This window comes from Entelurus aequoreus, linkage group LG23, assembly GCF_033978785.1.
Source record: "Entelurus aequoreus isolate RoL-2023_Sb linkage group LG23, RoL_Eaeq_v1.1, whole genome shotgun sequence".
In the NCBI taxonomy this organism is placed as follows: Eukaryota; Metazoa; Chordata; class Actinopteri; order Syngnathiformes; family Syngnathidae; genus Entelurus; species Entelurus aequoreus.
This window is the reverse complement of record NC_084753.1, coordinates 21,265,707-21,293,358: the sequence shown is the minus strand read 5'-3', so window position 1 is coordinate 21,293,358 and position 27,652 is coordinate 21,265,707. Positions and strand designations below refer to the sequence as shown.

The following is a 27,652-nucleotide window of genomic DNA, read 5'->3' as shown; positions in this document are numbered from 1 at the left end:
CTAATTCCCTATAACTTCAAATTTTTTATGCAGTTTTCTATAAATTATACCTTAAAGGGGTTCAATAAGATCAATCAACTTCATGCAGTGTTGTCACTACAAGTGTGAAGTCCCCACAGATGGCATCAGGGGCAAGAGTACACTTACGGTATGGATATACCATTGTTAGTATGATACTATCTGACCATAGTGGAGTTTTTTTTCTGGATGAAATGTTACACATTTTTTGGCCGTGGCCTTGGACAGACATTTTCAGTACCATTTTTTTCGGACTAAACAGTGCACTGTGATTTTTAATTCTCCTTATAGTCCGAAAAAAACGATACTGAAAATGTGTGTCCAAGGCAACGGCCATGAAAATGTAACCTGGTGCGGTGCGCTTTATTTACATAGTAAGTCTGGTTGTCCTTACTAACCTTGAACTCATTTTATGTCGTACATGCTGTAATGTAAGTGTGACCAGTGGATGGCAGTCACACATAAGAGATGTGTGGACTGCAGATTGACGCCTGTTGTTGAATAAATTACGCTAGCAAGCAAGACCAAAACTTTCATTGAGAATATATAACCTTACTGACGGCACTCAAAAATCTGTCAAAATGTTTTAGTTTGACTTCGGTAAGCTACGAAGCTTGATGGGATTGTCGGGACAATTACAGCTACTCAGACGTACTGTGCTTCAACATACGGGTATTATTATGGTGTGTGTGTATAAGGACCCCACAATGGCACACTTTAGGAGAAATATTCTCTGACTTTTTGTTTTACCGTATTATGCAAAACCAACTTTTTTTACCCGTTGTGAATTTGGGATATGCGTTTGGGATATGCGTAAGTCCCAAAAACCTGCACGCCATTGTAGCCTGTTGCCAATAAGCGCCTTTTTTGTTGTTGTGGGGCATTCATCCTCCGCTGTTGCCATTTCTAATGCAAAGTAGAGTATGGTTCTAATTTATATCTATCAAGAGTTTCGCTGTGGAAACCACAGCGGGTTCCACTTCGTCTAAGTAGAACCACGTAAATGAGACAGCCTACCAAACCGTGCATTCTGAAGAGGCTGTCAGAAAGCGGCTTGAAAACAGTCTGTAAAACGTAACCTATGCAAAATGTTGACCAAAGAACCACCATTGTTTATTATGAGGACCACAAAGAAGTGTTTTAAATGTAGAAAAAAATAATATGACCTCTCGAAAGTGAACTGTTTTAAAGAGGACCACAGTGGCGCTGACAATGCGAGAGGGGACACTTGATTTGTAACGTGATCCAAAATGGCTACAACACACCATTGGTTGTTTTTATATCGATTGTTGAATGTATTACTTTTTTGACTGAATATGTACAACCCTAAACCCAATCCCCAATCCTAACCCTAACAGTAACGTTAACTTATTTTCAGCAGTATTTGTTTTTATTTATTTCTGATTTCCGTCCTATGTATTGTCTCTCCAGCTTCACTTCTGTTTAAGACACTCTTCACTTCAGTTGTCATCACCCCTGTGGGCACGTTTTTGAGTGGATGCGACTTAGAGTTGGCGTGACTTAGACCTAAAGTGGTCGCGACTTAAACTTAAAGGGGAACTGCACCTTTTTTTGGAATTTTGCTTATCGTTCACAAGCATTATGAAAGACCTGCCGACGGATTTTTTTTTTTTTTAATGTGCGGACACAGCTCGATATACTTGGCCGATTGTAACGTATCAACATGTAATGGGGGCTCTTGAACTATTAACTACCACTATTTAGTTACTCATTGAAGGCTTATTAAATAAAATAAAACAATAATTAAAGTAATATCTGCACTCGGGAGGACTTACTTGCTTTTTGCTCCTTGAACAGCCTGGTTGAAAAAGGCCTGAGGTGTGTGCTCTTTCCCTTTTCCAACAGAGTAGCCCGTCACGTTGGGATTAAAATGCTTCAAAATATCTATGAGAACATACAAATATAGTTTTATTTCTTGTGCAGCTTTCGGATAAATCCCCCAAAATACTTACTGGGCAGAGTTGTGACGGTTGTGAGGTTTCCATCGCCGCCGATACTAGACAAGAAAATAAAATATGATGTTCATTTGCATCCGAAAGAGGGTATAAAATATTTGGTTTTAGTGACGTTAAGTTTGAGGCACCTCCATGATAAACCTCTGTACTGAGTTAGGACATCTACAATGTTTGTTTGACTCGATCCAATGCCGTTCCCCGCCTGAAAACAAACATTCTTTTAATATCACACATCAAAGGGTTTATTTAGATTAAGGTAAAAATAATTTTGAATCTTGAGTGCAAAACAACATCATATCCCAAATGAGTAGGAAGAAGCCGAGCTTGGGTGATAAGTGTCTTTCTTAAACTGGCTCATTTCATATAGTACATTGCATTCTATGCATAGTTTGTTCTATATTGTAATTCCACATACTAATATTCTAAACAAAATAATTTGTTTGTGGCTCCATTTTGGTCTTAAATTGTATTTATTATTAGTATTAAGACTGAGGGGCCCCAACCGTAAACCTAACATCACCAACCCACGTACACACTTAGTGTGTTTACATGCACAAAACATTTGCTAATTGACAAAGCCAGAATGTGAGTTTTAATAATCATACATCCTGTCATTGTTCACTTAAATATAAATACGTAAATATATACATAATTTATAAATGTAATATGTAATTTTATAAAATATATAAATATGTCAAGTTTCCATTTTTTTCATAGCTCACAGGTGTCTCAACTTCTTTCACTAAGGGCCGCACATTGAAAAAAATGTCATCTTTGTGTTATTAGTAATGGTGCATGATACATATCCATCCATCCATCCATCCATCTTCTTCCGCTTATTTGAGATCGGATTGCGGGGGCAGCAGCCTAAGAAGAGAAGCCCAGAGTTCCCGCTCCCCAGCCACATCATCCCATGCCAGACGGGAGACATAATCTCCCCAACGTGTCCTGTCTTCCCCGTGGCCTCCTACCAGTTGGACGTGCCCTAAACACCTCTCCATGGAGGCATCTGGGGGGCATCCTGACCAGATGCCCGAACCACCTAATCTGTCTCCTTTCGATGTAGAGGAGCTGCGGCTTTACTTTGAGCGCCTTTCCGATCGACAGAGCCTCTCACCCTATCTCTAAGGGAGAGCCCCGCCACCCGACGGAGAAAATTCATTTTGGCCGCTTTTAACCGTGATCTTGTTCTTTCGGTCATAACCCAAAGCTCATGACCATAGGTGAGGATGGGTATGTAGATCAACCGGTAATTTGAGAGCTTTGCCTCGCGGTTCAGCTCCTTCACCACAAAGGATCGATGCAGGGTCCAGATCACTGCAGACGCTGCACTGATCCGGCTGTAAATCTCATGATCCACTCTTTCCTCACTCGTGAACAAGACTCCGAGGTACTTGAACTCCTCCACTTGGGGCAAGATCCCCTCCCCCAACCCGGAGATGGCACTCCATCCTTTTCCAAGCGAGAACCATGGACTCGGACTTGGAGTTGCTGATTCTCATCCCATTCGCTTCACACTCGGCTGCGAACCGATCCAGTGAGAGCTGAAGGTCCTGGCCAGATGAAGCCATCAGAACCACATCAGATGCAAAAAGCAGAGACCTAACCAAACCGGATCCCCTCAACGCCCTGACTGCGCCTAGAAATTTTGTCCATAAAAGTTATGAACAGAATCGCTGAAAAAAGGGCAGCCCTGGCCGAGTCCAACCCTCACTGGAAACTGATCCGACTTACTGCCGGCAATGCGGACCAAGCTCTGACAATGATCGTACAGGGAGCTGACCGCCACAATCAGACAGTCTAATACCCCATACTCTCTGAGCACTATACACAAGACTTCCCGAGGGACACGATCGGAGGCCTTCTCCAAGTCCACAAAGCACATGTAGACTGGTTGGCCAAACTCCCATGCACCTTCAAGGACCCTGTCGAAAGCCCATAGCTGGTCCACAGTTCAGCGACCAGGACAAAAACCACACTGCTCCTCCTGAAATCGAGGTTTTACTATCCGGCGTAGCCTCTTCTCCAGTACACCTAAATAGACCTTCACGATAGTTGGAACACATCCTCCGGTTCCCCTTCTTAAAGAGAGGAACCACCACCCCGGTCTGCCAATCCAAAGGCAATGCTGCAGAGTCTTGTCAACCAAGAGAGCCCCGCAGCATCCAGTCTTTCGGAACTCCGGGCAGATCTCAGATTGGTTATCAGCATCGTTCTTGAAAAGCAGGAAGCTATCTGTATCAGTACCGAGTTGAAAACAAATACATTATGCATCCCTAGTTTTTACCATCAACATTGTCTTTTTTTGCAATAGTATTTTTAGAAAGGTCGCACTGTGGACACCCCTGGATTATCTGAGGGTGGTATAGCTCGGTTGGTAGAGTGGCCTTGCCAGCAACTTGAGGGTTCCAGGTTCGATCCCAGCTTCTGCCATCTTAGTCACTGCCGTTGTGTCCTTGGGCAAGACACTTTACCCACCTGCTCCCAGTGCCACCCACATTGGTTTAAATGTAACTTAGATATTGGGTTTCACTATGTAAAGCGCTTTGAGTCACTAGAGAAAAGCGCTATATAAATATAATTCACTTCACTTCACACTATCTGATTAATGGATTATCATGACGGGATATTATCAATCATAATAATCATTATTATTGTCATTAGTGCGTCTACTGTAAGTAAAGCATCCCCTGTAATTAAAAACTAGTGACGTCTTTGTTTCGAACTTTAATCAAGGTTCCTTGAACACGCCAAACTTAAACATGACTTTGTCCAATGCTGCCACAAATAGATGTATTATATTTTAACCTTTTTTCTATTACCTCATCCTGGTTCCAGAATGTTGCCGCTGTGTGTGAATGCTTAAAGGCGAGCTTTGATGGCATTATGAAGCCTTAGTTGCTTGAACATGTGTTTGATGCTGGGTTTGATGCTGCCAGGCTGAATTAACATTTTGTATTTTTGCTCAAACCACTTTAACAGCAGCATCTATTTGATTATACTTTTCATGACGTCATTTAATAATTGATAGACTTAAATGAAAGAAAAAAAATTATGAAAAATATTCGCATGAAAACATCAAACAACTAGAGCAGGGGTGTCAAACTCAATTTCATTGAAGGCAACATTGTAATTAATGTATAATCTCATTATATTAACTCACAATTTCATGTACAAATTGATGGATAATGTACTAAAACCGTAACTCAGGGGGACAAGCATTTTATTTTAGATGTTTAAAATGTTTGGGAGTATATGTTAATAATACAAAGGTGTCACAACCTTTTCCAGCAAGGGCCACCTACTAGAAACTCAATGTATGTGGGAACCATTTCGATATATTTTATTTTGTAAGAAAAGTGCTATGAACATACATTACATATGTTTAAAGACAAAACTTAAGTGTCAGCTTTGTGTTGTAGATGGCAAGTGTGTTAGTATTACTGTATTTTCAGGACTATGAGCTGCTGCTTTTTTTTCCCCTAGCGTTGAAACCTGCGGCCTATATAAAGGTGCGACTAGTCTATATAGATTTTCCTTTATGAAATGGATCAAGCAAATAAATCAATGTACTAACATTAACCACTTTAAAAAACTGTTCAAACTGAAGTGTTTACAAAGAACAAGGAAAAATAATCCTGATAAACATCTTGAACCGTATTAAAAAAGAAGAATATTGCATTCATCTCATAAAGGATGAATAAAGACCAACAACTTTTATGTTTTGTTTAATCAGCTGTTTTACTGCCGTGTTACAGGCACTGTTTAGAAACAATTACAAGTTCTTTCCATGTAAATATCTAATTTCACTACTTACCGGTGTATATATCTGCTGCCTATAGTCCGGTTTGGCTAATATATGAAAACATATTTTTCTTCTTAAAATTTAGTGGGGGCGATTTATAGTCCTGAAAATACGGTAATTATTGCACAGATTAAAAAAATATAACAAAAATGTTATATTATAAAAAAAAAGACATGAATGTAATAATGGGAAGCTGAACTTTTGATACTATAATAATAATAATAATGCACTGTCACTTTTAACAAAGCTAACCAGAATAAATATGTGTAATGTCCTTTTTTAATCTTTTTTTTTTGATGAAATATAAAAAAAAGTAAAAATGGCCCTCATATATTGACTTTTTAGTTATTAGTATCACATTTTCAGCTTTTTTAGCTTTACATCACACATTTTTGCTTTTTTTTCCCCATAGTTTTACTGTTATTTTTTATCCAACAATATGCCAACAAAACTGGAGTCATGGTGCGCACTTTGGACACTCCCTTCTACCATCCTAGTCACGTCCGTTGTGTCCTTGAGCAAGACACTTCACCCTTGCTCCTGATGGGCCTGGTTAGCGCCGTGCATGGCAGCTCCCGCCATCAGTGTGTGAATGTGTGTGTGTGAATGTGGAAATAGTGTCAAAGCGCTTTGAGTTCCTTAAAAAGGTAGAAAAGCGCTATACAAGTACAACCCATTTACCATTTTACCATTTTACCCCTGTGTTAATATAATATTTTTGCATGGCCAGATTATTTTTAAGTTTGAAAGACATGCGAAAATACATGCAATTTTCTGTCAAAATTGATAGAACGAATATGTTTAGTAAGAAAGATGAAGTGCTTTATTGGTGCACATTATTTCCAGGCTTTTGCGGGCTGTTTACCACAATATACGATTAATCGTGTTGACTATTTGAAATTATGTTGTGTATTTACTGTTATGGAACTCCCTTTACAATAAGGTTTACTCACTGTCAGAGAGTCTCCTATGGCAGCAACCACTCTGATATCTCCTGGCCTGAGTTCATGCACTGATAAAAGCACAAGGTGCAACAGCAAGACAGCATATTTGTAGTTAATTAACATTGACCATAAACAGTGTTATGTGACAAGTGAATATTTTTTTCACAATGAGGCTGCATTCACTTACCCGACGTGGGTGTGGAGTCGGAGGGGCTGCCATCCTCACAGGGAATCTTAGTGCCAGTTGTCTGAGCAGACACACACAGCACAGCCACAGTCAGGACTAAAAAACATGCGCACAAAGCTGCTCTCATGTTGGCTTAAAGTCACACGAAGCCTCTCACTCACTGGGTGGACGGGAGGAAAGGCGCTGCTGGTGTGATTTATAGGCGAGTTCCCTTTCGTCCTCACAAAAGGACGGTCCTTTGAAAGTGCAAGGAAAAATTGTTTTTCTTTCAAATCTATAAAGTGTTTTAAGAGCTGTCACTTAAGTCAATTAAGGAGACGTACAGTACGTTTCTAGGTTTTTTTTCCATTTGGCTCAGTATTAAATATAAAATAGCCTAAAAGAATACCCACGGACTTCAAGCACTAGATAAATCTAATCAATTATTTTTCACTCTCTCCAGGAATTCGCCATATTGCAATCGCACAAATTCAAACAAATTATGTCCAGCCTTAAAACTTTGCCTGAAACAAAAATCCCCGCTAGAGATGACAAATGTTCGTCACGAAAGCAGGAGAAAACTAGAAGCAGTGTGTTAGAATTAGTACTGTCAAATTATACATGTTTAAATCAGATTAATCACACTTTTGAATTCGGATTAATCATGATTAATCACAGTGGCTACAAAAGCATTGCTTAACTCAGGTGTTCTCAAACTTTTTTCACCAAGTGCCACCTCAGAAAACACTTGGCTCTCCAAGTACCACCGAAATGACCATCAATAAAATACAGTGGCATAGTAGGCCTACGTATTCATTAAAATAAAGGCAGAGGTTTTATTTAAGAAGAATATTTAATATTTTTGACCACTGTAACATTACACACAGTTTGAACAGTACCACAGTGTTTTAAATAGGAAAATAAAACACTACATTTTAATCAAGTGATCCTTTGGATTATATGGAGCCCGTGTACCACAGTTTGAGAATCCCTGGCTTTACTTTTTTGTGCTACTTTCTGTTGACAACATTGCCGCGGGTACATACTCCACCAGAGTTGCTTGTCGTTCACTGCTAGTAGCGTTCACTGCTAGTAGCGTTCACTGCTAGCGGCTGTCTCAAAAACATGTTTTGCTTTGATAATATTTTTTAAATGTACTACGCAAAACCAACTTTTCATACCTATTGAAACCGGTTTTTGTGAATTTGGTAACTGCTTAAGTCCTGAAATTTTTATATCAAACCACGGAGGCATGGCGGAGATATTTATAAAACAATCTTGCCTTCCTTAATACTTCCTCCAAACGAGTTATTTGGAATTTGCCCAATTTGTGACGTTTTTCCTGAGTGTGACGTCAGCAAATATATCCATATATGGTAGAGATTTACCCGAAGATATTTGCGCGAGTCCGCCATTGTAGTTCGACGCTATAGTCAATAAGCTCCTTCTTTTTCTCTATCCTCTTGTTGAGGGGCAGACAGGTTCGTACATGCACATGCATCCTCTACTCTTGCAATTTATAATACAAAGTAGCGTATAGCTTGAATTTATATTCGTCAGTAGACAATACGGAAGTGCTAAAAACTATAACATGGCGGACAGGGAGAAGATGTCGTAGAAGTAGAGCCACATGAATAAGACTGCTCACAAAACGGCGCATTCTGAAGAGACAATCAGAAAGCGGCTTGAAAATGGTCAGTAAAACATAATCTATGCAACATTTTGACCGAAGAACCTTTATACATGTTATGTAGACTACAAGGAAGTGTTTTAAAAGTACACCATTTTTTTTATGATATGACCTCTTTAAAGTTGTTCCACTGCGATAAGATAATTAATTGCTGCAATATATGCAAATGACCTTGGTTTTATCTAAATTCCTGTCAGGTGTTTTTTGAAGTGATAATTGCCAACACTTGGGAGTGTCCTGATTCATTTTTGCACATAGCATCCCAACCCGCCCTTCAGCTAACCATCCGCGGTTAAAGTAAAGAAGCATGTGCGATGAAAATAAATTGGGTGATTCATTATTTTTTGTGATTAATCGCATGAGTGAACTTGTTAAATTTGACAGCCTTAGTAAGAACATTTTTCAAGCGTAAAACATACACAGAGAATGTGTACGGACGACAGAGCAGAGGACATAAGGAACAATTTGATGGTTTTTCTTTGCATAAATTTGATGTATTATTAGTTATAAATAGGGCTGTCAAAAGTCAATGCCATACTGCATGTGAATAGATCACAAAAAATATGTCATTAATCATGTACAAACGCAGATAATTCACACAATTGATTTTGGCCGCACATGCTTCTTTACCGTATGGCAGTGCTTCGCAATTATTTTCTGTTATGAAAATAACAGAAAATAAGAAGAAAACCTTTAGCGCCACCTCTCCCCACAGTCTCCGCCGTATCATTTGTCTATAAACTTGTACACCTCTGCATAACATTGTGTCCTTATCAACATTAAAGAAAAAGAAATATGGATCAACTTACAACAAAGACTAACGTTATGGACATTGTTTTTAACTCTGTAACAGAAAAAAAATTGCCTGAAAAAAAATGCAATCCTTATTTAAACAAAATATATATTCTTTGACCGACTCGAACCATATGATAGTGAAAAATAATGCTAAACAAACAAATAAGTAATAATATGAGTAGTCTGGGGTTCAATTCCGGGCTCTGGATCTTTCTGTGTGGAGTTTGCATGTTCTCCCCGTGACTGCGTGGGTTCCCTCCGGGTACTCCGGCTTCCTCCCACCTCCAAAGACATGCACCTGGGGATAAGTTGATTGGCAACACTAAAATTGGCCCTAGTGTGTGAATGTGAGTGTGAATGTTGTCTGTCTATCTGTGTTGGCCCTGCGATGAGGTGGCGACTTGTCCAGGGTGTACCCCGCCTTTCGCCCGATTGTAGCTGAGATAGGCTCCAGCGCCCCCCGCGACCCCGAAGGAAATAAGCGGTAGTAAATGGATGGATGGATGGAAATTCAAATTGATCAAGAACAATAACTCAGGATTAATATATATATATATATTAGGGGTGTGGGAAAAAAATCGATTCGAATTTGAATCGCGATTCTCACGTTGTGCGATTCGGAATCGATTCTCATTTTTTAAAAATCTATTTTTATTTATTTTATTTTTTTTAAAATTAATCAATCCAACAAAACAATACACAGCAATACCATAACAATGCAATCCAATTCCAAAACCAAACCCGACCCAGCAACACTCAGAACTGCAATAAACAGAGCAATTGAGAGGAGACACAAACACGACACAGAACAAACCAAAAGTAGTGAAACAAAAATGAATATTATCAACAACAGTATCAATATTAGTTACAATTTCAACATAGCAGTGATTAAAAAATCTCTCATTGACATTATCATTAGACATTTATAAAAAAAAATTTAAAAAGAACAATAGTGTCACAGTGGCTTACACTTGCATCGCATCTCATAAGCTTGACAACACACTGTGTCCAATATTTTCACAAAGATAAAATAAGTCATATTTTTGGTTCATTTAACAGTTAAAACAAATTTACATTATTGCAATCAGTTGATAAAACATTGTCCTTTACAAATATAAACACTTTTTACAAAAATCTACTACTCTGCTTGCATGTCAGCAGACTGGGGTAGATCCTGCTGAAATCCTATGTATTGAATGAATAGAGAATCCTTTTGAATCTTGGCAAAAATCTTAGCCACACGATTATCAAATGTAATAGGAAAATTAATTCATACTGACCAAACTGGCTTCATGGAAGGTCGACAATCTTCAGACAATACAAGGAAATTGTTTAATGTTATTTACTATGCTAGAAGTCTCCCTTATCCCACAGCAGTATATACTGTTGATGCGGAGAAGGCATTCGACCGCATAAACTGGTCATTTATGTTTTGCACATTACGTAAATTTGGATTTGGAGATAATTTTATACAATGGATTAAGATGCTTTATACAAGGCCCATGGCATCAGTCAAAACCAATAATCATATTTCAGAACCTTTTTCGTTAAAAAGAGGAGTAAAACAGGGATGTCCTGCATCTGGATTATTATTTAATTTGGTTATTGAACCCTTAGCTGCAAAAATAAGAAGTGAAAATAATATTCATGTTATAAAAATTGGCTCTCAGTATAATAAGCTATCGATGTATTGTGACGACATAATTCTCTACCTGTCACATGTTAACTCCTCTCTACACTATATCAATAATGTCATCACTGAATATGGCTGTTTATCAGGGTATAAAGTCAATTGGGACAAATGTGAAATATTACCACTTAACACTGCAAGAAATCACAAGTTCAGAACTCCAAAATTGGGTTTGGTTTTGAAATTGTATTGCATTATTATGGTACTGTTGTGTATTGTTTTCATTAAAAAAAAAAAAAAAAAAATCGTTTTTGAATCGAGAATCGTGTTGAATTGAAAAAAAAGCGATTTTTGAATCGAATCGTGACCCCAAGAATCGATTCTGAATCGAATCGTGGGACACCCAAAGATTCCCAGCCCTAATATATATATATATATATATGTATATATGTATATATATATATATACATATATATATACATATATATATATATATATACATATACATATATACATATATATATATATATACATATATATACATATATATATATATATACATATATATATATATACATATATATATATATACATATATATATATATACATATATATATATATACATATATACATATATATATATATATATATATATATATATATATATATATATATATACATATATATATATATACATATATATATATATACATATATACATATATATATATATATATATATATATATATATATATATATATATATATATATATATATATACATATATACATATATACATATATATATATATATATATATATATATATATATATATATATATATATATACATATATACATATATATATATATATATATATATATATATATATACATATATACATATATATATATATATATATATATATATATACATATATATATATATATATATATATATATACATATATACATATATATATATATATATATATATATATATATATATATGTACATATATATATATGTATATATATATACGTATATATATATATATATATATATATATATATATATATATATATATATATATATATATATATATATATATATATATATATATATATATACATATATATATATATATATATATATATATATATACATATATATATATACGTATATATATATATATATATATATATATATATATATATATATATATATATATATACGTATATATATATATATATATATATATATATATACATATATATATATATATATATGTATATATATACATATATATATATATATATATATATATATATATATATATATATATATATATATATATATATATATATATATATATATATATATAAAGACTATAAAAATGGGACCCATTACCTCCCTGCTTGACACTCGGCATCAAGGGTTGGAATTGGGTGTTACATCACCAAAAATGATTCCCGGGCGCGGCCACCACTGCTGCTCACTGCTGCCCTCACCTCCCAGGGGGTGATCAAGGGTGATGGGTCAAATGCAGAGAATCATTTTGCAGCACCTAGTGTGTGTGTGACAGTCATTGGTACTTTAACTTTAACTTTAACACAGATCTGGCTATAAGAATTAAAAATTGCATAATTTTTTTAAGACCTAATGAACCTCATTGGATTAGGTCGATGCATAGGTCAGTGCAAAGATGAGTGAGGCGACTTGACTGGTGTGCTCGCTGTCAAATGTCACTTCAAAATACACCACAACTGAGCTTTACATATAACTGTTACCAAACTTTGAGCAAATAAATGATGTGCATTCAAGTAAAACATTTTAAAATGTTCCTGTATGACATTCTGACAATAAGATTGCATTTGTGTCAAAATATTGGGGTCTTTTTTTAGAATAAAATGATGCAAGCAAGTAATTTGCTGTGATTAACTGCAGTTAATCAAAATCAAACAGTGTGATTAATCTGATTTATTTTAATTGTTTGACAGCACTCGTTATAATTTATTAAGACAGTCCAGTTATTTGAGCTCAGAGAGGCTTTAGGTTAGGTTTTCTACTCTGTGTGGTACAACATGTGTTTTACAAACTATACGCACACTTAAAAACTAAAAATAAAGTTTATAATTAGTTAAATTTGTTAAAATCATAACAAATAATAATAACAAATTCCGAAAATCGCTTATTCAATGGTAATGAAAAAAACTCAAACCATCACAACTTTTGTCGCAACTTTCTGATAAAGTTCAGGCATTTTAGGCCGCAACAGTCAACAAAAAAAGCTCACAAAATCCTGGAGGGACTGATTACTATTTCTACTAGCAGAATGGGACAAAGTATAGACACTCACCTCAGTTGGACATTGCAATGCAATGATGTTTCCGTCGTCGTCCGTGTTATGTTTGGCACTCGTGGGCTGCAGCTGAAGGACATAACGGAGACAACAATGACGCGTTGTGTGTAAAGAAACAAAGTCTGAAGACTGAGTCTTGACAATGGTCCTCACCAGGTTTGTCCACAACTGCACCATCAGTTTATCAGTTTCATGTGACGCTTGGGACTCAGAGAGAGGTTTCCCGATCTGGACAAAATATACAGCTCAGTTAGCTCCTGTTATCAACACGTTAGATCAGAGGTGGCAACCCGTTTTTTAGCCTCCTTGAGTCTTTTAACACGTTTTTGTGCGTTTTTTTAAAGAGGTTTATGATTTCTGACTGTAAAAGGCCATGAATGTATAAGGCTGAGTACCCTACATTAAGATAACATGCATACATCCAAAAAAAGACGCATGTCAAAAGAAAATAGTCTAATTTTGCCTTCACCGCCATACCATTTTTTTTATCAGTGGACAAAATAGCTCGTTTGATCGTAAATGGTGCTCACCCCTGGGTTAGATGTAGTCATTTCTGATAAGTATTACAAGTCTTAGGTCATGTGTACCATTGGCTAGTAAGATGTCTGAACCATTAGGCTCGTGTTGTGTTCCCATTTCTGTTGATGTCCGTGGTGTCAAAGGTGACTCACATTAGCAGAAACGACATGCGTGATGAGAGGTGTATCCTGTAAGATGACGGTGAAGTCGTTCCTGTCACTGTACCAGTGCTTCTCCACCAGGAGCTCGTCCAAAGAATCCTACACATAGCCATTTGTCAGAAGGGAAATTGAACCTTATTAGTTGAGCAGTTTAGACCAAAATAATGTGTTTTTAAGGATGCTCAAGCACCTTTAAAAGTACAATCAATAGTATTAGTAACTTTATTAATAACTATGCATGTTTGATAGTACAGTAATCCCTTGTTTATCGGTGTTAATTGGTGCCAGACATAACCGCGATAACTTCATTTCCGAGAATCAATTATTGATTGAACATTTCTATAGCTAGAGCATAAAAAATGTTTACTACCTTCTAAATATTTTTTTTAATATGATGAGAGCCCTCTAGACATGGTATAAAACCCTTTAGTCAGCTTTACACTAGATAGTAATACTGCCTGAGACTGGGCCAATCATTGGCCACAATACTGAACACTGTAAGTTGATTGGTTTGGTCTCATCTAGTGGCCAATACTACTGTGTAATTGATTATTTTTAGTGAAGTTTGCCATTTTTATGCTTGGAAATGCTTTATTTAGGGCAAAAATGTTGTTAAAAATGCTTTAAAAAATTATTTTTAAAAATCCACAATGTGATGAAACCGCAAAAAAAAGCTAATATGGCGAGGAAGGGCTGTATTTTCTTAACAATAAAAATGTAATTACACTTTACCTTTGTAGCTGTATGTAGACATGGCGCCTCTGAAGTCGCAGCAGGCAGCATCAACTCTGCGCTCTTTTAATGTTTTTATGTCCTTTGTGTTCTTTAATGTTTCCCTTTTACATCCATGTGTTTTTTTATCCTATTTTTGTGGACTATTGGAATCTGCACTGCACATAATTTCCCTATTGTGGGATAAATAAAGTATATCCCATTCTACTTTATCTTAAAATATGAATTATTTGTATGATAAATTAAAATGAAATAATTATAATAATAAATAGTATTTATATATAAATATTAAATATTTGAAGCCCTTTAAGGTACTTGTAATACAGGGCTATATAAAACAAGTCTGATTGGTTGATATGTATATTAAATTAAATATTAGTTTATTTTTAAATGTATCATTAATTTATTTTTCTTGTTTTATTAATTTATTTTAAACTGTAATGTTTTAATTTAAAATCAATTAGATAGATAATATAGAATACATTATTATTGATTATTTTCTATTTTAATGAAATCAAAATGTAATGTTTTTTTGAACTGATCTGTTTATCGAGACTACAAATCCCACAATGCACTGCAATAACAATGTGTTGCAAAATTAGGAAACAAACCTGCAGGGCACGAGCAAGAATGGCCTTTTGAAGTCTGACCTCTTCCCCTTGGTCGAGTTCCAAACATGGGCATGATCTTTCAGGAAAAAAAACATGTTTATCGATCAAATATGAGTCTATTAAATATAAATCATCATTGCTTGCCCTCATCCTAAAACAATACTAAATTAATTAATTAGGTCATAATTGAAAAATGTTATTGAAAAATATAATACATATTGACATTTTTAGTTTGGAATTATATGGTAATTGAATAAAAAATAAATTGGATGTGATATAACTAGACAGTCCCTCCAGGATTTCGCAGGCTATTTTTTTTTAATAAAATTAAATCAACTTGTGATTTTATGAATATGCAATGGATGTTTTAAGTGTTCCTTGTAACATTCACCTCAAGAAGCACAGGATCGCAACAACAATTGGAAAACAAATACTGTATTTATGTTTTACTCGTTTTATATCACACAGACTTAAAAGTACACACAAGATGACAGTGAAAGCAAATACTCAGTGCTAATTGTCAAATGACTGTACCGTATTTCCCGCACTATAAGGCGCACCGGATTATAAGGCGCACCTTCAATGAATGGCATATTTCAAAACTTTGTTCATATATAAGGCGCACCGGATTATAAGGCACACCTATGCATCCATTAGATGGAGCTGCACTAAAGGGAATGTCAACAAAACAGTCAGGTCAGTCAAACTTTATTAATAGATTACAAACCAGCGTTTTGACAACTCTGTTCACTCCCAAAATGAATAAACAGCTGTTTTATTATTTTCCCCGAGGTAAAGTCAGTGACGTGGTGTTTTGTTTATCTTTTAACAACAGCAAGGTATAACAGTAGTGCAACATTTATATCACATTTTATATCACATAGTGGTGGCGAACTTTTCCCTGATTCAATAAACACGTAAAAAACAGTAATACTGTTACGGTAAATCAAACGTAAGTGCAATCACAATATACTAACACTCGAAACAGTGCAGAGCAATAACAATATATCAATAACTCAACGTTGCTCAAATGTTAATGTCACACAACACAACACACAAAATAAACATGTAAAGCTCACTTCATGAAGTTATTCCTCATCCACGTATCCCTCAAATTCTTCTTCTTCAGTGTCCGAATTAAACAGTTGGGCGGTTACGGCATCCAACATGCCCGGCTCCGTCTCGTCAAAGTCGTCATCAATCGAGTCAGTGTCGCTGCTGCTCTATTCCCGTCTTCTACTGCCTGACTGATCGTCTTAAGTTTAAACTCTGCGTCGTAAGCGTGTCTCTTAATAGGAGCCATTTTGGGGTCTGTACATAAACAAACAAATGGAAATCAAAACGGCACGCCTCGCGCAGTCATATATCCCAGCATGCACCGCGCGCTTCTTCTTCTTCTACGGGGGAAAATTAAGTTGGCGGCTGCTTACCATAGAAGAAGAAGTTGGCGGCTGCTTACCGTAGTTGCGAGACCTAAACTTTATGAAAATGAAGTTTAGGTTTGTTGTGGCTCAATATTGGTCCATATATAAGGCGCACCAGATTATAAGGCGCACTGTCAGCTTTTGACAAAATTGGAGGTTTTTAGGTGCGCCTTATAGTGCGGAAAATACGGTACTTTTTTAAAACTAATTATAACTAGTAACAGTAACTGTTCAGACATTCTCCATGTTTATTTTACGCTTGAAAAGTGTTTGTCCATTTTAAACATTCATGTATGTTCCAACACATTAAGAGCATTTGTAAACTGTTGAGAGCGATCTATAGCTGTAATTTTTGTAGGTACCGTATTTTCCGGACTATAAGGCGCACTTAAAATCCTTTTTTTCCCCTCAAAACTCGACAGTGCGCCTTATAACCCGGTGCGCCTAATGTAAGGAATAAGTTTGGTTGAGATTACCCACTTTGAAGCAATGTTATGTGGTACATGCTGTAATGATAAGTGTGGCCAGTAGATGGCAGTCAAACATGGGGGCAAAGTTGGTAGAGTGGCCGTGCCAGCAATCGGAGGGTTGCTGGTTACTGGGGTTCAATCCCCACCTTCTACCATCCTAGTCACGTCCGTTGTGTCCTTGGGCAAGACACTTCACCCTTGCTCCTGATGGCTGCTGATTAGCGCCTTGCATGGCAGCTCCCGCCATCAGTGTGTGAATGTGTGTGTGAATGTGGAAATACTGTCAAAGCGCTTTGCGTACTTTGAAGGTAGAAAAGCGCTATATACAAGTACAACCCATTTAAACATGAGAGATAAGTGTAGGCTTCACTGTTTGATGTGCTTAAACATACGAGTATTATTATGGTGTGTGTGTGTGTATAAGGTAAGACATATTATCTGGTGTTTTGTTTCGCAATATTATGCAAAAGCAACTTTTTTTTACCTTCTGGTACCTGCTGATCTGTATTGGGATCTGCGTCCGGCTTTGTAGTCCGTGCCGACACCGTAGTCGATGAGCTGCTTCTTTTTCTCTATCTTCTTGTTATGAGACATTCATCCTCCGCTGTTACCATTTCTAATATAAAGTAGTGTAAAGTTCTTATTTATATCTGTCAGTAAACTTGCCATTAAAGTGCTAAAACATACCGGTGTAGTGAATTTACATTATTCACCCAAGGAACTTTAGTTATTAGCGTTCCGGTCAGACGCTTTTTCACGGGACACATTTCCGGTGTTGTTGTTTTTGAATGAAGAGATGCTGCTCCGTTATTGATTTAAGTAAAGTCTGAATGTCATTAAAACAGTTAGCTCCATCTTTTGACACTTCTTCCACTTCCGTCCTTGCACGCTACACAGCTACAACAAAGATGACGGGGAGAAGACGCTGCCCAAGGTGAGCCACAAAAATAAGACCTCCCACAAAACGGCGCATCCGGAAGCGACTGTCAGAAAGAGGCTTGAAGACGATCTGTAAAACAATCTATGCGACATTTTGACCAAAGAACTACCATTACATGTTATGTAGACAGCAAGGAAGTGTTTTCAATTTAGAGAAAAAAAATAATAATATGACTCCTTTAATGCACCCTATAATCCCGTGCGCTTTATATATGAAAATAAGATCAACAATAGACCATTCATCGGCAGTGTACCTTATAATCCGTTGCGCCCTACGGTCCGTAAAATGCAGTAAATAAGAGACGATGAGAGATTATCACACATCAACATCCTTAAGATCTAAATACTTTGCTAGGTCAGCATTGCAAATTAAAATCTGCCACTCCTTTCCTTAACCTATATAAATAAAGGTTAAATAACTATATACATGGATGTCAAGGAGGAAGTAAGGATGCCGGTGTGTTGCTCAATGTTTATAATACTACATTACCCAGAAGGCTCAGTGCTATAGACAACGAATGGAAGAATGTCTGAGCCACGAGGGAGGTTTGATTGATTAATAGTTGATATATTGTTGCGCCTTGCTGCTTCTGCTTTGTTTACACAAAAAACAAAGTTTTGATTAGAGAGTTGACCTGCGCGTTTGAGCACCACTCCAAAATGTGCGAGAAAGTTGTGAGACCATGCATTATTCACGGGGATTGGTTGAATTTGCGTGAATTGGCGCGATTGTGACATCGCAAATTCCTAGAGGGACTGACTGGAATACTACAAAACCCAAAACCAGTGAAGTTGGCACGTTGTGTAATTTCTAAATAAGAACAGAATACAATGATTTGCAAATCCTTTTCAACTTGTATTCAATTGAATAGACCGCAAAGACAAGATACTAGAACAATCCGGATGGTTCTTTTCGTCTTTGGTCCGGAGGACACGACGTCCACAGTTTCCAAAAACAATTTGAAATGTGGACTCGTCAGACCACAGAACACTTTTTCACTTTGCATCAATCCACCTTAGATGAGCTCGGGCCCAGCGAAGCCGGCAGCGTTTCTGGGTTTTGTTGATAAATGGCTTTCGCTTTGCATAGTAGAGTTTTGACTTGCACTTACGGATGTAGCGACAAACTGTAGTTACTGACAGTGGTTTTCTGAAGTGTTCCTGAGCCCATGTGGTGATAACACTGATGTCGCTTTTTGATGCAGTACCGACTGAGGGATCGAAGGTCCATAATATCATTGCTTACGTGCAGGGATTTCTCCAGATTCTCTGAACATTTTGATATTACGGACCGTAGATGGTGACATCCCTAAATTCCTTGCAATAGTTTGATGAGAAATGTTGTTCTTAAACTGTTGGACAATTTGCTCATGCATTTGTTCACAAAGGGGTGACCCTCATCCCATCCTTGTTTGTGAATGACTGAGCATTTCATGGAAGCTGCTTTTATACCCAATCATGGCACCCACCTGTTCCCAATAAGCCTGTTCACCTGTGGGATGTTTCAAACAAGTGTTTGATGAGCATTCCCCAACTTTCTCAGTCTTTTTTGCCACGTGTGCCAGCTTTTTTGGAACATGTTGCAGGCATCAAATTCCAAATGAGCTAATATTTGCAAAAAATAAAGTTTTTCAGTTCGAACATTACGTTTCTTGTTTTTGCAGTCTATTAAATTGAATATAGGTTGAAAAGGATTTGCAAATAATTGTATTCTGTTTTTATTTACGATTTACACAATGTGCCAATTTCACTTGGTTTGGGGTTTGTATAACAATACAACTAATGAATCTTGCTACAGTTCCTAAGAAAGTTGGTAAGAACATACTTGCTGTGCGACTTATCACATTCTCCATCCCACAATGCAATGCTGACAATGGTTCGCTTTAGCTGCAGTACAGTTGGACACAGATATCGGTCAGATACCAATCCAATGATAGAAGATAGTATCTTGTGTAATAAAAACCTGAGCGTTCAGTAGCTGTAAGACAGCATCCACCTCATTGACGGCTGACCTGACAGCAGACTGAACCTGCAAGAAAAAAGCAAACGTGCGATCAAGACACCGTGAGCATTTTCTTTATCTTTCGTGAGTCAGCACAACTGGATCCGATGTACAGGTTTTATGGCATGAGGTTTTGAAAAAGCCTCTGTGAGAACTGGGAAAGAAGACAGATTGGAACTAGACTAAGAAAAAAAGTTTTATGAGATCTAGAGATGTCCGATAATATCGGACTGCCGATATTATCGGCCGATAAATGCTTTAAAATGTGATATCGGAAATTATCGGTTTCAAAAAGTAAAATGTATGACTTTTTAAAACGCCGCTGTACGGAGTGGTACACGGACGTAGGGAGAAGTACAGAGCGCCAATAAACCTTTAAGGCACTGCCTTTGCGTGCCGGCCCAGTCACATAATATCTACGGCTTTTCACACACACAAGTGAATGCAAGGCATACTTGGTCAACAGCCATACAGGTCACACTGAGGGTGGCTGTATAAACAACTTTAACACTGTTACAAATATGCGCCACACTGTGAACCCACACCAAACAAGAATGACAAACACATTTCGGGAGAACATCCGCACCGTAACACAACATAAACAACATAACACATACCCAGAAACCCTTGCAGCACTAACTCTTCCGGGACGCTATAATATACACCCCCGCTACCTCAACCTCGCACACCTCTCAGGGAGAGCATGTCCCAAATTCCAAGCTGTTGTTTTGAGGCATGTTTAAAAAAATAATGCACTTTGTGACTTCAATAATAAATATGGCAGTGCCATGATGGCATTTTTTTCCATAACTTGAGTTGATTTATTTTGGAAAACCTTGTTACATTGTTTAATGCATCCAGCGGGGCATCACAACAAAATTAGGCATAATGTGTTAATTCTGCGACTGTATATATCGGTATCGGTTGATATCGAAATCGGTCATTAAGAGTTGGACAATATCGGAATATCGGCAAAAAAGACATTATCGGACATCTCTAGTGAGATCGAACTATTACACAGCGAGTGATAATGGAACAAAATACAGACTTTTGTCAGGTGTCAAACTCAAGATCTGAGGGCCATCATGTTACATGGCTCGAGAATGCCTGGAAATACTATGTGTCAATACCGAATTTCATCTCTTGATTAATGTATTTCAGTTTTGACAGAAAAAAAAATGGAATGCATGCCAATTCAGTTCTTAACCTGATATTATTTGTTTAAACAAACTATTCCAAGCTTTATTTTTTCATTGAAACCCTGTTCAAATTGTACACTACCTGAACTAAAATATATGCTTGTCACTTTGAATTGTGATACTAAAGCAAGTTTTCCATCAATTTGTTGCAATTGTGTCCCTCCACAGTTTTGCGAGATTGTTTTGTGAATGTTGTGGCCTAAAATGCCTGATTTTGCTGCATGATTTTTGCGTAAATTGACGCCATCGCAACATCGCGAAATCCTGGAGGGACTGATTAACAAGATGCTTTATTGTCTGGAGTATCAAAACGTTCAGCTCGGTCAGGACACGATAAGTAATTTTTTTTTTTCTGCCCAAATATCCCAGATTACCAGGCATTACAGGTTTTCCGGGATTTTTTTCCCCCTTTGACAATAAATGGGCAATTTTTCAAACTTATTTCTCACCCGTTCCACCATCTACACCACACCTGGGCAAATTAAAGGCAGGGGGCCGCATGCGGCCTGTTAAGCTTTTCACTTTGGCCCGCCGGACATTCACAAATAATTTTTTAGATCTTTAAGATGGAAACTGTAGCTGCCATTATGAAGTGCAGTGATGTTTTCAAATGACCGTAAGTCTTGAACTATACAAAGTATTTCAGTGGTTAGAATCTGCGCTTTTGCATGATATACTAGTTACTATGGTAATCTAAGTCACAGCAGCTTAGACGAGGCACCAAGCAGTGTGGTTGGGGAGCGTTTCCACAGAGTGTTTCCAGTGCGGCCAGCTTGAAATGCGGGTGTCAGGGACAGACGCGGAAGGAGATTTTTACTACAAAGTTCAGCAAGAAAAGTCATATTATATCAGATTGTAGGTAGTTTTTTTATTACCCATCGCATTCATATTTCGGTGTGTTTGTTACATTTTTCTTGCGTTTCGCTTGATTGTAAAATATATCGAGAGGGGGTGTGACGTTCATATGTTGTCAATATTCAGTGTTTTATCGTTCATAGTTAATATTGTAAATCCCATTCTTTATTTTCATGTACATTCTGGGTGTCTCATTCAAAAAACAAAAAATTCCATTCTGTTTTTTAAGGCGGTCTGTCTTAATGTGTTTAGCTTTCAATCAGACATTATTGTGAGGATTTGTATTAGTGTTCCTAAAAATAGGACCCAAGCACACATACTGTACAGCAGATTTTCACAGTTTATACATATATATATATATATATATATATATATATATATATATATATATATATATATATATATATATATATATATATATATATATATATATATATATATATATATATATATATATATATATATACATATATATATATATATATATATATACATACATATGTATATATATATATATACATACATATGTATATATATATATATATACATACATATGTATATATATATATATATATATATATATATATATATATATACATATGTATGTATATATATATATATATATATATATATGTATGTATATACATATGTATATATATATATATATATATATATATATATGTATGTATATACATGTATATACATGTATATATATATATATATATATATGTATATGTGTGTATATACATGTATATATATATATATATATATGTATATATATATATATATATATATATATATGTATATATATATGTATGTATATACATGTATATTTGTTTGAAATGTGGCGGACATTGGCCGTGTATTAAAAAAGTGGCCGCCGTTCGCGCGATACATTATTGTTGAATCACACGGCATAGAGAGAAGATAAGTTTACTTTGGCCTTGACCTATTCGTGTACAACTGTTATTGATTTGATTTAACCCTTGTGTAATGTTCATATTGTCGTTACTTAGCCAGCGTTTGTGGGTCTGATGGACCCTTTGCATTTTATGGCTTTTAAGGCCTCACAATCAAACACTTTTATGTTAAAATACTGAACAGATGTTTACCTTAACCCAATAAACATCTGTTCAGTATTTTAACATAAAAGTGTTTAATTGTCAGGCCTTAAAAGCCACAAAATGCAACGAGTCCATCAGACCCACAAACGCTGGCTGAGTAACAACAATATGAACGTTGCACGGAAAATTTCTCTGCCAGTTTCTGCATCCCACAGGGATTCTTCTTTTGTGTTTTTGCACCTGCGGTTCCCACACTAGGTTGCAACATTGTTTGTCAACACTGTCTGCTCTCATTTTCTCGCACATTTGACCCTCTGATGTTCTGTGTACCTACACTCTGTCCTCCTCCTGTCTAGGCCTGCTGTGTGTGTGTGTGTGTGTGTGTGTGTGTGCGTGTGCGTGTGCGTGTGCGTGTGCGTGCGTGCGTGCGTGCGTGCGTAAACATCAATTTCCACACTTCTATTAGCCCCGGGTCCAGTGGACACAGGCATTTTATATGTAATAGAAATGTGTAGGAGGGGGGGGGGGGTGTATGGTGTGTGGTCATTAAATATGTATTCTGATATATGTTCTTCACAGAAAATGAGCTAAAGTCAGTGAGTCTCAGTTTGAAAAATGTATTAATTGTATAATTTTTCTTTTAATAAAAAATGAAAACCGGTCCCACAGACCCGAACACCACACTAGGGTTAAAGTGTGACAAAGTTACCAGTGTATAGTCAAGAGTGCAAGGAAATTGCTAACATGGTGTTTTGTAATTCAATGCTTAGCTGGTCCTTGAATCAGACAAATCATTAGTGGTATTTCAGGTTTGTTTACCGTAAATTCCCTAGGTACTGTGTTTGAATGTCTAATAATATTGTGTTCAAAGCCAATGGACGCTTATGGTGGCATTTCACCTGTTTGACAGGAACAGAACTGTATTAAATTGCACTATTTAAAATAGCTTGAGAAAGTAATACAGCAAATAAGCTGAAAACAGGCACTTCCACTTTAAACAAAGTGCATTTCGATAAATAGACTTTGGTGTATTTGAATGTGAGTGGGGAAATTATATTTTGTTTTATTACTACTTTTCAACCCTTTTATATCGAAACAGAAATGTAAAACAGGGAAAGGGTATTTATTTATATAATTGTGCAATAAAGAGACAGATGTCGGAAGAAAGAAAAACAGCTTCGGTGCCTCATTCCTGTTTTAAAATTTGCCTGCTTTTCAGGGAAAGAGGAACAACAGTCCACCAACAAAAACATTATTTTTGTTACCTCTGTCCTGGCCACATGCTAACTTTTTTTTAGCTAGTTTACACATTTTTAGCTAATTTCGCAGCCGAACATTCACCTTAGAGTCATATAACTTGGTACATGACACATGCTAACAGTTAGCATGTTAACATTTTTAGCCAATCTCCCCACCGTACACCCCAGAGTCATATAACTTGGTATGTGGCTTCTGTGACTGCGATGTGGCCCACTCGGTTCACTCGGGTTGAGACAAATATCAACACAAATGGCATGTCACTGACTGCTTTTATAGCATGTAACAATAACAAGATCTGATAGCTCAGTTACAGCTCTTTTTATTACCTATTCTGTGTTATATGTGTTTTATGTTGCACGATCGCACCAAGAAAAATTTGTTTAGTTTGTGAACCCGATCTCAAACAATGGCAATAAAAACTATTCTGATTCTGATTCTGATGTGATATTGCTAACTTTTTTAGCCAATCTTGCCACTGTACACCTCAGAGTCCCATAACTTGGTATGTTAGCATTAATGTTAGCATGCTAGCTTTTTTTTTTTGCTAATTTTACATAAATACGCCTCAGAGTCATATAACGTAGTACTTTAGTGAGTGTGTAGTGTAGATTAGGATGTTTAGGTTAAGTAGAGTAAATGCATTCCAATAAATTAGTCTACTTTGGCTTCTGTGACTGCGATGTGGCCCACTCGGTTCACTCGGGTTGAGACGAATAACAACACAAATGGCATGTCGCTGACTTCTTTTATAGCATGTAACAAAGTAAATAGTGAATATTTTCAATGAGTGGATGGGTAAACTATTTTCCTCTGTGAACCAAAAAACCATATTTATCTGTGGTGATTTTAACATTGATTTGTTAAACTCAACCAAGCAAAAACATGGTGATGACTTCATTGACACTATGTACAGCTTGTCTCTATATCCAACCATAACCAAACCAAGCAGAATAACAACACATAGTGCCACAATCATTGACAACATTTTTACAAACATTATGGGAAATCAAGTCACCAGTGGCCTATTTATATGTGATATCACTGACCATTTACCTGTTTTTACTTTATATGACTGTCATCTCAAGAAAACCAAAGACACTATGGCAAAAATCTCTAAACGAATAACAACTGAGGAAACAATCTGTGCCCTAAACAATAGTTTAGCAGTTCAGGATTGGACTTCAGTATACAGAGAACCTAATGTGGACAGTGCTTATTGTAATTTTTTAGACATCTTTACTTCCCTGCATAATAAACATTGCCCCGTAAAAGAATATTTTATAAAAGGAAAAAATAAAAATAGCCCTTGGATCACAAAAGGGATAATTAATGCCTGTAAAAAGAAAAACAATCTCTACAAACTTTTCATCAAAATAAAAACAAAAGAAGTCGAACAACGATACAAGAAGTACAAAAATAAATTAACTGATATTATAAGAACAAGCAAACGGTTATATTATCAAAAAAAACTATATGAAAACAAAAATAATATAAAAGGAACTTGGGATGTTTTGAATAGTCTAATAAAACAAGGATATTCCAAGTTGACATATCCTGATTACTTTATTGATGAAAACGGTGAAGATTATAATATGAGTAATGTAGTAAACAAGTTCAATGGTTTTTTTGTAAATGTTGGTCCTAAATTGGCTGTTGATATCCCAGACAATGGAGTTACAAAATCAACTATTGAACATAATTCTTTGTCATTCTTCCTCTCAGCTACAAATGAGCAGGAAGTGACAAACATTGTGCGGAAGTGTAAAAGTAAGTGCACCACTGACTGCCATGATATCAACATGATATTGGTTCAAAAGGTTATCCTGAATATTGTAAAACCATTAACTTATATATGTAATTTATCATTCCAGAATGGCTGCTTTCCAAGTCAAATGAAAATCGCTAAGGTAACTCCACTCTTCAAAAGTGACAGCAAACACGCTTTCACCAATTACAGACCAATCTCTCTTTTGCCTCAGTTCTCAAAAATCTTAGAGAAACTATTTAACTCTCGACTTGAATCTTTTCTTGAGAAGCATCATATAATCAATGACGGTCAGTATGGCTTTAGGTCCAAAAGAACAACTTCAATGGCACTAACTGAAGCTATTGAGGAAATTACTAATGCACTGGAGCATAAAAGATATGCAGTTGGTATTTTTATTGACCTAAAGAAAGCATTTGATACCATTAATCATTCAATTCTACTAGATAAAATGGGAAGATATGGAATTAGGGGGCTGGCTGGTGACTGGTTAAAAAGTTATTTAACAGGGAGGGTACAGTTTGTTAAAATGGGTAAATTTTTATCTGATACTCTTGGCATTGCTTGTGGTGTCCCCCAAGGGTCCGTGTTGGGGCCAAAACTGTTTAATGTATATATTAATGATATGTTTAATACATCCAAAATACTGAAATTTATACTTTTTGCAGACGACACAAATTTATTCTACAGTAGTGATGACTATAATGAGCTCATAAATACAGTAAACACAGAACTAAACATAGTAAAAAAATGGATGGACACAAATAAATTATCTTTGAATATAAATAAAACTAAGATAGTAATGTTTGGAAATCGCAACATAACGTCTGAACAGAAAATAAGTATTGATGGTACCCAAATTGAAATCGTAAATGAGAATACATTTTTGGGAGTAATAATTGATAGTAAACTATCATGGAAACCTCATGTCAGACACATTAAAACAAAAATCTCCAAAAGCCTCTCAATTATAAACAAAGCAAAACTATACCTCAATGAAAATGCACTCCGTATTCTATACTGCACCTTGGTACTGCCATACCTTACATACTGTGTTGAAGTATGGGGGAATACTTACCAAAACACAATTCATCCTCTGATCATATTACAGAAAAGAGCAGTGCGGATCATTCACAACGTTGGTTATTTAGAACATACTTATAATCTGTTTATGCAATCAAAGTTGCTCAAATTTGATGACCTTGTTAAATATAATACATTAATAATCTTATATAAAGCTTTTAACAAATTATTGCCACCTAATCT

General features: G+C 36.1%; 1 protein-coding gene across 1 annotated transcript in view; it reads right to left on the bottom strand.

The window, feature by feature from the left end:
• Positions 1 to 27,652, bottom strand: part of LOC133640412 (phospholipase B1, membrane-associated-like) — an 80,370-nt gene that overhangs the window by 29,269 nt on the left and 23,449 nt on the right. The window contains 12 exon segments of the mRNA XM_062033805.1: positions 1,815 to 1,923; positions 1,992 to 2,035; positions 2,123 to 2,196; positions 6,753 to 6,811; positions 6,931 to 6,991; positions 7,092 to 7,166; positions 13,383 to 13,454; positions 13,539 to 13,613; positions 14,057 to 14,164; positions 15,409 to 15,484; positions 20,067 to 20,128; positions 20,205 to 20,270. Coding sequence (XP_061889789.1) covers positions 1,815 to 1,923; positions 1,992 to 2,035; positions 2,123 to 2,196; positions 6,753 to 6,811; positions 6,931 to 6,991; positions 7,092 to 7,166; positions 13,383 to 13,454; positions 13,539 to 13,613; positions 14,057 to 14,164; positions 15,409 to 15,484; positions 20,067 to 20,128; positions 20,205 to 20,270 — 881 coding nt within the window.